Genomic DNA, 12,472 nt, shown 5'->3' on the forward strand with positions numbered 1-12,472 from the left:
TTAATGCATAAGAGATACATATTTTAATTTTAACATCATTCTGGTACCCTAACTTTCTTCTTGTAAAATCCCTAGACCTCCCAAGTTGTCAGTAATAACCTATAAATGTGTTCTAAGTAGCAAAAGTAGGAGGAATTATGTGAGAAAAATCTTAGAGGATCAGAAGGCTTTGAAGGATGGGGGAAAAAGTCACCAAGGGCAAGAATTATTATTTATTTTTTTTATACCTTGTATATATTCCTGGGACTCTGAGATCCCAGGTCCTCTTTACCCAGTTTTAGTTATTGTTTCACATCCTTTTTTTTCTGTTATATTGGAGCTGATATTCTCTAAAAGCCTCCAGGTTCCAGCTAGAAGTATCCTGTAAACCATAGGTGACGAGTTTAGTGCTGCTGATGCTTTATAGCTGCCAACCAGTTTCCCCGAGGAAGGATTGTACTGAGGGAAAATACGAGCACAATTCTTTCTTTATATCTTTTGTGTTTGATTTCTTGGCTGTTGCTGTTCATGGTTCCTCTCGAGAACAATAAAGCTTTTAAGAGTTGACAGATGTCAAAGTTTAGAGAGACACTATTGTTCTGAGTCGCTCTCATGCTCTGCTCTGCAGTGGCACCCAGTCCACCTATAAAATAACAATAATATATGTGGAAACAGCATATTGTGCTAGCACTTCATGCTTCAAGCCATACTAGAGCCTTTCCAGTTATGTAATAGAAAATCTGTACTGGATCCAGTGATTGACATAAACTTGCCAAGGTTGGATAATTAATTAGTCCCATATGGTGAGAATAGTTTGGATTTGGTAAAGGCATTAGGCAACTCTTCATCTGGCTCTTTTTGAGTTTTGTTTTATTTGGTCTGCTATAACAAAAGTTTTGTGTTGTTAAAGTTTAAAAGTCAAAGATTCTCCACCAGTCAACTTAAGCCACAGAATGTAGTCCTATAGTGTTTCTTAAAATGATTACTCCTTACCAAACCTGGACATTCATATAAGCAGAAAACGCAGTACGTAAACTTTGAACCCCACTGATTTTAGTGCCTACACTGTAGGTTGTTCTACTAGATCCTGTGGACAGGTGTATGGCGTGCATCTTGCATGGATTTCATATACATGAAGCCCTTGCAAAAAGCAATAACATTCATCTTAAAACATACTCCCATTACGTAGAGATCTACAGCTCAAGACGTTATTGGTTTTAACATTGGTGACAGTACTTTCTCACATTCTGCAGTTGGCACTTGTCTGACGTGTTTGGTTAAAATAATTACAAATATAGCACTGCTTTTAGACTCAAGATGCTCTGCACAACTTGGTACTATTTCAGGAAAATGTGTGCCAATACAAACACCCCTTTTGAATGCTGTCTAATGAGAAAAGAAGCCTATATCTATAATATAAATGTCTAGTGGCGTGTGTTAGTCTGTCTGTGTGTGTGTGTGTGGAAAAAATAAAACCAAGCTGCAGCACCACCTGCTGGGCGGAGTTATACACTGACCTACTAAATTCTTAGTGTGTGTGGAAAAAAAAATCAGAAAGGGCTGAAATTTGGTTTACCAAGATGTTTTTAATTTGTTAATTTAATTTGTTAATTGTTAAAAGTGTTTATAAAGATTTAAAAAAAATATATATATATATTTCTTGAAGGAGAAGTGACAGTGGGGAGTGGTTGCTGGGGGTGACAGTGGGGAGTGGTTGGTGGTTGCCAGGGGTGACAGTGGGGAGTGGTTGGTGGTTGAGACCTGGGCTATGGCCCAAATGCATGACAAGAACCCTTTTAACACCTTAAGTAGCTTGATTTGACTAGAATGCATGAGTATCATACACGGGTTAACTTGTAGAATAATATGTGTGGAAATAAAGGACAGGTAAACATTTTTGACTGAACGACTGTATTGACAACGTAGAGATAAAAGGAGAGTTTGTAGCTTACTTTTGTTAACATGATATAAAATGTTGACGATAGAAGAGACTTTTTTTTTTTTTTTTTTTTTTTAGTAAAATGTAGGTGGTAGTGCAGCTGTAAGCTGTGTTTAATCACCTAATTGTATTCATTCTTCAAATCAATGAGGAACTGCAGGAACTGTCCACTCTTGTGATAGTGAGGTCAGATCTACTTATGACAGGGGTATTGTAATGCCGAATTAGGCAGGACACACCCGATTTGAGGGCTCTGTCCTGCAGTTCTGATTGGGACTGCTGCTGTTGTTGGCAATGAAGGTTTTTGAGGGGAGTAGAGAACGGGCAGCCTAGCACTTCCAAAGTCCACGTTCCCATTATGCCACAGCACGCCCAAATGTTTTAGGGTATGGAGTTGGATAGTAGACTAAGTGACGTTCACAATGGCACGGATGTCAAACACACCTCTATTTGAATTGAAGATGAAGCATCCGGCTTGTTTTAACCTGTGCCCCAGAGCCGTAACTAAGAATTTTAGCGCCCTGGGCGAGAAAGACAAATGCCGCCCCCCTAGCCCTCAATTTTAAACGAATTAACCTAAAATATTCCTAAATTGCTCCCCCCTTCAGCGTTGCGCCCTGGGCGGTCGCCCCTGTCGCACAGCCCTAGTTACGGCCCACTGCACATTGCGCATGCACCTTGGACACACAGTGGGTTGTAAACTTGGCCTGTGTTCAATTGAGCAGTGCACACAAACCGTTTTATTTGATGTTTTGTAGATTGTGATATTACCATTAATATTCCAATGCGCTCAACAGTTTGGAAGTGGTACATTGACACTTATAGGTGGCTGCCAGCAGCAGAATGATTGCCGTGCACATTCTGTTGCTCCCATCTACCACTTTTGCTCATCTACAAACAGTTACAGAAAAACTTAATTGACTGATATTGAAATCGGTTAACTTTCAGATTATCTTCTGTTTTGGGATTGGCATTTAATCAGAGTTATGGAAAATAACTGCCTACTTGTGTGGCTTTTAAAGTAATTCTAAGCCGTAACATTAGTATTCATAATCCTGCTTGTAGCTTTTGGTATCTAATGCTTTTTAAAAGGAGTAAATTAAATTATCTGCTTTTCCCATTACATTCCATATTTGTACCGCTGATGTGTTGATTCATGAGTGACTGTTTTGTGTAATGGTTGCTTGGTAACAGACTATATTTTTATTACAACAATCTGGGACTATTGTTACCTGAGTGAATTAGTTTGTTGTGTCTAAAGTCCTCTGCGTGCTACCCAGCAGTTCCATTTTACTATTACTTTCATTGTAGAATTATTTTTTTTAATAACTATGAACATTGAGGGCTCATTCACACATGCGCTGGGAAAAAGCATAAGATATATTTTAGTTAGTGATGTATTGTATTGTTAGTGCATCTTCCATGAACTATTAACGCATTGTGCTTTTTCACTGTTTCAGTGAGGTCACAAGGAAGAGGGGTTGAGGTGGGAAGAAAAAAAGTGGTTTTAAAAACGTATTGAAAATTGTGAACAGTTGTCTGTTCTTGGTGGTCAGTCTGCTCCTGAGGATCTGTCCACCTTCAGAACTTTCTAAAGGTGGAAGAATTAAGCAAAGCGTATTCAATTGTGTTTTTGTTCATGTTTATTGCAAGAAACTGGTTTGCGTTTTTACCTCTTTATGTAATTTTATATTTTGAGATAAGGCAGGGAATAACTGAAGGATACCTCAGTGTCAGCTTTGTAACCAAATCTTAGTGGTGGCAGTACTTGGGTAGTTAATAGGGTGAGAGAGAATTTTTTTAAATAATTTTTTGCATAGGGGTTAATAGGATCTTTATTGTCATTTCACAGAAAAAGTCCTATATAAAAAAACAACAAAAAGTGTTGGTTTTTTTTTTTTGCTTAAAAACACATGCACGAAGCTCCCACCTCACACTAAATGTTAAGTTGTTTTTTTGTCTGCAACACTTTTCACATTAAGCTGTCCTGTGACGACTGAAGAGATCACACTCCTTTAACGTAGAACTCAAGTAAGCGTTGTTTTGGAATTTCATATAAAGAAGAATCGCTCCTCAACTGATGGAGAATGCCTTCTGCAGCTCATGGGATATTTTGATTCTGTTAAAGCTAAAATACAAAGTATTGCTACATGGAGCCACTGTGGAGTCAGTATGGTAATAGTGTTAAAAATATTTTTTTTAACATGCTATCATTCATTAATCCTTTACTAGATATATTTTTTGTAGTGAAAGACATAGTTAATTTGTTTGCATTTTGATTCTGATGTCTAGTGTGTCTTGGAAGCTGATGGCACAGGCCCAATTAGTATTCATTTTCTCTGAAATATTAATAGTGTAGATCAGTTGGAATCGAAATTCCAGCCTGATCTACAGCAGATCATTCTGGAGGAGATCGTAAGGGGAAGCACTTTTTTTGTTTTTTTACTAGTAGACCTAAAACTCAAAATGTTCTTCGTAGACCTCAACATCAGTGCTACTTAAGTTAATCAAAATCATTTCACTTTAAAATCATGATTTTTGGCACTAAAGCTTTCACATCTGTTTGTACATAGTTTCTATTATTTTTAGTTAAAATTTAGCTTGAAAGCTAGGTGTTCATTATAACTAATTTATTTGTTCTTTTTATTTCCTGCATGATGATCAATTTTAAGAACAAATCTGTTTGCTGCATTCTAGCTGAACAGCTTATTCTGAGAACCACAGTGCATACAAATGTATTACAACCTTGCCATTTATTTTTTGCTGGTCACTTACTACGGTGAACATAAATTGAATTCAGCTCATCTCCACATACTGCAGCCTGTTCTGTGTGAGCCTTTTTCCCTTATTGCTTATGTTGTTAGCCTGTTCTACTTCATTGCCCTGCTGTTATCAATTTGCCATGGGGAATTCTTGAATCTTAAATTTATTTTCCCTACTCTGCAAGAGTCTTGAAATCGAATTATATCTATTTGTACTCTGTCTAAAATGATAAACCATGTTTCATAATTAGCCTGCAGCAATTTGTATTTCAAGGTTTTTTGTTTTTTTTTCTTTTTTCCTTTTTGCAGAAAACATTATTTGATATCCTACTTGTGACCCTGATTGTCACTGATTGTGCTGTGTTGGCTTAGATGGTTCAGTGCCATGAACTTGGTTTCACTGGATATATTACAGCCAAACCCCCCCATTTTACATTCCAATTATTTGTACTTTCCTGGAATCTCCCTTTTTTTCCTGTCTCTCTCCCATTTTCAATCCCTAATACTTTTTCTATGGGTCTGTTTTACCAATTTTACACCTTTTTTCTCACTTTTTACTCTTCAAAAAATAACCAAGTACAATATTTTCTACTGTAGAGCAATTTTCTTAATTTCTGCCCATAAATCTGAAGGTTTATTCTTAAAAATTATGTTGTAAAATCCAATGTGGTATCTTGTGTATAGTTTTTTCTCCCTTATTTTACTTGAAGTTCAGGGTGTTTTTAGACTATTCACTCGTTTTATTGTAAGTAGAGTGCACACTATTACTATTGTTTGTGTCTTTGTAAGGCTCCAGAGTGCTCAGCAGTGCCGGACAGTGGGAAAACAAACCATACATAAAACATGATCATTCAAGGTAGAGAAATGCAGAGAGAAAGGAAGGCCCTGCTTGTAAATTGCTTAAATCGAGTATGTGTGTGTGTCAGATCTGTGTACAGTACAGAGTAGATAAAATGTATGACAGTAGGTAGATATTAGTTGTCGGTTCTCCCCTGCCATTGTCTTGCTGTGTTCCAATGTTTGGAAGAGATATTGAGAATGGGGGCATGCATAAATCTCAGATCATGGGTGTGCATTTTAGTGCTATTTTTCCTGTGATGTAATGAGGGAGGTGTATATTGGCATTATAAAATATTGTAGCACTTAAAGGATGAAATCTACAGATGGGGCAAAGTTTACTTAGAACTGTGCTATCCACCACTTACTGAAGTGAATAGTATACACCGGATAGTTTTTGTTTTTTATTTTAGGAAGGGTCTCGTCATTCATTGCCACCTGTGTGGCACAGCCAGATAGATTATTCACCCTGGTTTGCAGTGTTTTGGGCCTCCCCATTATTGCAGATGGAAGGGACATTTAAGTGCTGGTATGATGTTGTCCTGTAATGGTTTTCTGTGGCCACCAACTGTCTGTTAATTATAGAAAAGTAGAAATACAGGTGTAGCAAGCATCTATAACAGCAGTGGGTAACAGGCAGCCCGCCAAGCCTTCACCTGCGCATAACCTCCAGCACAATGCAGGAAAGTCTCGCTGCATACCTGGAGGAGGACTGTGCACTGTGCCCTCCCTCCTTCCTCTGTGCAGCCCCTTTGAAGGCTGAAGGACTACATGAGTGGCCCTCCGCCTCTTTCATGTGGCCCCTCTTTGGCCTATATGAAAATTCTCCCGTTTTTACTTTTTTTTTTAAAATACATATATTTGAAAACACTTTATATATGCATGCAGCTCACTTCCTTTCATTGCTTGATCAACTCTTGCTTGAGGCTTTAAAAGTTAAGTTTAAATTTCTGTGAAAATGGAGGAAAACTCCACAGCTCTCCTTTCTGTGGCGGTTCTATGCGTAGCTGATAGATATTTGATTGGTGGCAGTTACCACATACATACCAACTTTGGAGACCTGGCCTCTGGGAGGGGAGATCTCCATGCTGCGCCTCGGGGGCGTGGCCACACGAATAGCGCCAATATGCCGCGATTATCCCTGCCCCCACCCACTTCACCAACGACGTGGGCAGGATACGGGAGGTTGTCTTGCTCTCCCTGGAGTCTGGGAGAGCTCCCAAAAAGTCAGGAGTTTCCCGGACATTTCATGAGTTACCATTGTGACATGTAGGAGCTATTATAACACTAGGAGCTAAGAATGCAAGATGTTGTTAGTATGACTAGATGATACTGTGCTTCAACCTCTGATATTGACACTTAAACAGATCCATTCTATACACTTCTCACAGGCAGAGGCGTTAAGCAGCTGTAGCTCTTGGCAGACATTCCCCTCATTCACAAGTGATACCTGGCTGTCAACAGCATTTCTATAAAATACTGTATCCATCTGCAAAGAATTGTCTTGTGCAATTGAGTCTTCCTGCCATCACGTATAAATCGTCTTCTTTTTTTTTCCTTTTTTAAAGATTTCTCATCATGGCCACATCCTCAGTGACACGATTCAATTCAAACTCCCTGGAAAATGCCTCAATTAGGAAGGTAAGCACAAGTCTGCAGTTAATGTTTACAGCACCCTTTCTCATGTGGAAATTCAACCAAGGTTGAGGAAATCTTTAGTTATTTAACTCTCTGCCAGTATGAGGGTCACACAAACCTTAACATATTTAGCACGAAAGCTTTGTTTTATCACTCTGACTCATTATACCCTGACAGAATTTTTTTTTTTAATTAAAACAACTTGTACTGTATTCTTTTGTCTCACATGTAGGGATATCTTATCGTTATTGTATGCCCATGATTTAACATGTCATACAATGCTATCTCTAATCTCTTCATATGTGAGAAATGGCATTAAATGTTTTTTTCCCCCAAGATTTTTGTTCACTGTCATTAGAGACGTCTCTTTTCTTTAGATGTATCTAGGATGGAAAAGTGTGCATGATTTTCAATGCAAGAGTGTGACCCTGTAAAGAAATTCAGCCATATGCATTTAGATGACCCCCTCAAAATCCGACATAAATAAAGATGCACTTTGATTGTCTCTAAAGCTCCATTACCACCTTATACGGTGAACACTTTTAAATGGTTGTGTAAGGGGGCTGTCAGTGGGAGGACCAATCAGAAGCTACAATGTTAACAATTGTGGCTTCTTATTGACCCTCCTGGTCACACACTCCCACCACACCGTCACACATCCCAGGTTTTCAGCCTGCTCACACTCTCCCACCACACCGTCACACATCCCAGGTTTTCAGCCTGCTCACACTCTCCCACCACAGTGTCGCACAGCCCAGGTTTTCAGCCTGCTCACACTCTCCCACCACAGCGTCGCACAGACCAGGGTTTCAGCCTGCTCACCCTCTCCCACCACAGCGTCGCACAGACCAGGTTTTCAGCCTGCTCACACTCTCCCACCACAGCGTCGCACAGACCAGGTTTTCAGCCTGCTCACACTCTCCCACCACAGCGTCGCACAGACCAGGTTTTCAGCCTGTTCACACTCTCCCACCACAGCGTCGCACAGACCAGGTTTTCAGCCTGCTCACACTCTCCCACCACAGCGTCGCACAGCCCAGGTTTTCAGCCTGCTCACACTCTCCCACCACAGCGTCGCACAGCCCAGGTTTTCAGCCTGCTCACACTCTCCCACCACAGCGTCCCACAGCCCAGGTTTTCAGCCTGCTCACCTTCTCCCACCACAGCGTCGCACAGCCCAGGTGTTCAGCCTGCTCACCCTCTCCCACCACAGCGTCGCACAGCCCAGGTTTTCAGCCTGCTCACCCTCTCCCACCACAGTGTCCCACAGCCCAGGTTTTCAGCCTGCTCACACTCTCCCACCACAGTGTCCCACAGCACAGGTTTTCAGCCTGCTCACACTCTCCCACCACAGTGTTGCACAGACCAGGGTTTCAGCCTGCTCACCTTCTCCCACCACAGCGTCGCACAGACCAGGGTTTCAGCCTGCTCACCCTCTCCCACCACAGCGTCGCACAGCCCAGGTTTTCAGCCTGCTCACCCTCTCCCACCACAGTGTCCCACAGCCCAGGTTTTCAGCCTGCTCACCCTCTCCCACCACAGTGTCCCACAGACCAGGTTTTCAGCCTGCTCACACTCTCCCACCACAGTATCGCACAGACCAGGTTTTCAGCCTGCTCACCCTCTCCCACCACAGTATCGCACAGACCAGGTTTTCAGCCTGCTCACCCTCTCCCACCACAGTGTCGCACAGACCAAGTTTTCAGCCTGCTCACCCTCTCCCACCACAGCGTCACACAGCCCAGGTTTTCATCCTGCTCACCCTCTCCCACCACAGTGTCCCACAGCCCAGGTTTTCATCCTGCTCACCCTCTCCCACCACAGCGTCCCACAGCCCAGGTTTTCAGCCAGCACCGAGGTGCTAAGCACAGAGCTTTGAGAATAAACGTCAGCATGGAGCAGCCTCTGGGGCCATGGCTAGTGGGCGGAGGGGCTTGATGTTTTACTTATTACATAACGCTTAATCCTTTAGCTAAAATTAAAATCTGTGCTCTGTCCCCACTCCATCTGAGATGACATTCTCTAAAGCTGATCTACAGAAGAGTGTAGCACAGGCTGAAGTTAAACTTGGAAGCTGAGAACAGATAATACTGGTCATAATATATTAGGGACTCTGTCCCAGGGTAAATGCTTCATGTACATATTACTATGTAAAAAATAAAACATTAATCCCACCCTCTAATATTAAATGTAGTCAGCATAGTGGTTGGCAATGCCGGGACCAGGGAGCTAACTGGGTGGAGTTCGTTAGTTTATCGGTTTCCTCCTGCAGTCCAGAACCTACTAGTAGGTTATTTAGTGCTAAAAAGAAAAAAGTCAGTGTGTGCGAGAATTTAAAGTGTGAGCGCCAGTTGGTCAGGGACCGATGTGAAATGTTCTCTATTAAGCGCTGCATAGTGTCACTATATATAAATAAATAATAATCTGTATTTGCAAAATCATTGAGGATTTCAAAGATATACAAGGAGAAATCCCTATCGCTGTTATTACTATTACCTTTATTTAATACATATTTATGTACCTTTTATGTGCCTTTCAAACATTATTCATGTGTGAATCTTCGGTCATTATTGCATTATGTCTGGGTTTGCAGTAGACCATAAAGACTACTCTGCATATGTCATGCCTACATTATAATGGGCCTCCTGGTGTATTAAGGCTTGATTTACGCAGAATCAGTAAATCCCACCTCCCAGGATTTACCCCCATCCCACATATCCACACTACTTATATTTCATTAACATTGTACTGTTTGCCAACTTCTGTTCTAAGACCAGTCAAGTAATAATTTTGGTCCTTATCAGTGGGGATCCACTTGGTAAAATAAAATTATATGGGCACACTTGTTTCTCAATCTTGGTCTGAGTCTAGTCCAAGTGATTTAAAAATCAAGCAAATAAAAATCTTCAAACTAGTGAAAAAACTATTTACCAACACACACTGGAGATTTTCAGAAGTCTATATTATATAGATTCTTCTCTGATCTCTGAAATCTAACTCTTGAGAGAGCAAAATTACCCATGGGATTACTACAGTGAAGATGAGAATCAAGGGTATTGCTTAGTGTCAGCAAGTACTAAGTGATGAAGAATATTTTATTAATGAGCTTATGTGAGAGTATTGTATTGTAACTCCACCCATAAATACTAGTCAGCGGGTAATGGAGATCCCTCACATCATTATAGAATGCTTTGGGGGTAGAGCGAGGTGCAGAAGGCTCCCATTACCCCACATGACAAAAAGCACAACAGTTATTTGCATGAGCAACATACTCCCATTCTCATTTATCTGCAACACATTCGCCGCAATCTCTATAATATTGTAATAAGTTACTTTTTTTTTTTTTTGCAGCCTCCAAGAGATGGTGTGAACCAAGAGTATGATGTAGTCCCCCTTCTACCTGGAGAGACTCTTGTTACAGGTCAGGTTATATGCATACACTGTTCATATGCCAGCCTTCATGTCCTCCTTGAAACCACCTCTGGAATCTGCTACATCTTAGAATAATTCAGTGCTAAATAAATGGTGACTGCTGGAGCAAGTAATTAAATTTGTAACCTCTCAGTAGCCTTCCAATCAATACTCAGCATTTGCATGTTTTGTGTTTTTTTTGCTTTAATGTCCAATGTATGTGAAAGCATTCTTACTAGAGGGAAGTCTCCCTTCACTGGTGCAGTTTTCAGGGTGATTCAAAACGCCAACTTCAGAAGCTTAAACATGTATGTTTGTGGATGTACTGTAAACAGAAAATATATTTTCTTGAAACCTTTAACCAGACATATCTGCTATCTTGATTAAAAGGAATGTTTTCTAGCACTGTTCACTTGTGCTGTCTTCTTTTTTTCTGACAGATAAGGATGTTATTTACATGTGTCCATTTAATACACCAGTAAAAGGACGATTATTTGTCACAAACTATAAACTGTACTTCAGAGGTGAGGAGACGGTAAGTTAAAGCGACTATTTTACTATAATCTTGTGCGTGAGACTGTAAATAATCATGTTAAAACATGTGACTGTCAGTTTTCGTTTTTTTTCTACATATAGGCCACAATGTATTTTGTATTAAACATAATTATGCAAGTACAACTTACAATTATGAATTGTACACAGTGCTGTGGCTGTCTAGCTTTTAAGCTTTTTTTTTTCCCCCTATTTTTGTAAATTCTACAAATGTTTTAATCATTAAATGTATCGTAACCATGTAAAGTATATTGATATCGGAGGCATTTACCATTGTGATTAAACATATAGGCAAAAATTCTGTATTTTTATTCAGTACATGAAAATCTGCTGTTTTTCCCGATCAAACAATTGTCCATGTTAAACAAGACCCTAAAATATTTTATGTCCTTAGTTTGTTTACTAGCTGTGATTTGTGGTAATGTTGGATCTTGCGTTTCAAAACCTTGAACTAAATTTAAATTTGATTATATTGCTACTCTGAGTGTTCGTAGTAGTCTCACATTTACATCTGTGTTTAAGGATCTTGTCAGGAGGTGTATACTGTGGTTGAAGTATTTCATTCCTTATTCTCAATAGCTTCCTGTTCATTCTATTGTTAGACAGTTTAAGGAACTGTAAACACTAATTATTCTTTATATAAGTGTGTCAAAAACAAGGTAATATTTATGCCAGATCATTTTCTGCTGTCCTTATATACAAGCTGTGAGCAAAGACACACTAAACTACAAAATAAACTTTCAGCTTTGAGCCGTGAATGCGTAATACAATATTTAATAACCTGAAATTTCACTGCCGATCTTTTAAAGAGCATTGAGACTCTTCCCACATTTTTCAGACAGTATCCAATTAGGATTTGATGCCGTTCACAAAGCAGTCTGTAAACATTTGAATCCTTGTGACATCGTTGGTTCTGTCCCTATTCTTGTCTATGATCTACACCTCATTTCTACAAAACAAGACTGCCAAGATGTCAGTCACTCTCTGCCTGTTTAGAAAGAGAAGCACCTAATATGGCAGCTTGAAGTGATGAGGCTCTGTGAGAAGGTAGAGATTATGGGGAAAGGCAAAGAATGGCAGATCTGCTGAAACTATGTAAATTCCTATAACCAGTGTCTTATTCATTCATACCTTAATATTTACAAGGGAAAATAAATAAATAAATACAGGTTTAAAGTCCCTTTAAAAAGTCAAGGAGTTGCTTGATATTTATGGAGAATGAAAGGGTGCAATTGTTTGCCCTCTGCTAGTGAATTTTCATTATTTTTTATTTTTTTTATGTAATTATTCTTTATTGAGGTTTCAAAGGCAGTATTGACAAAAAGGTACAAAAGCAAAGATATCAAGGAATTTC

General features: G+C 39.8%; 1 protein-coding gene across 1 annotated transcript in view; it reads left to right on the plus strand.

Moving 5' to 3' along the window:
- Window positions 1-12,472, plus strand: part of MTM1 (myotubularin 1) — a 63,379-nt gene that overhangs the window by 10,323 nt on the left and 40,584 nt on the right. The window contains exons 2-4 of the mRNA XM_075184248.1: window positions 7,086-7,158; window positions 10,507-10,576; window positions 11,007-11,101. Coding sequence (XP_075040349.1) covers window positions 7,096-7,158; window positions 10,507-10,576; window positions 11,007-11,101 — 228 coding nt within the window. The 5' untranslated portion in view covers window positions 7,086-7,095. The remainder of the gene's footprint in view (window positions 1-7,085; window positions 7,159-10,506; window positions 10,577-11,006; window positions 11,102-12,472) is intronic.

This window comes from Mixophyes fleayi, chromosome 9 (genome assembly GCF_038048845.1).
Source record: "Mixophyes fleayi isolate aMixFle1 chromosome 9, aMixFle1.hap1, whole genome shotgun sequence".
Lineage (NCBI taxonomy): Eukaryota > Metazoa > Chordata > Amphibia > Anura > Limnodynastidae > Mixophyes > Mixophyes fleayi.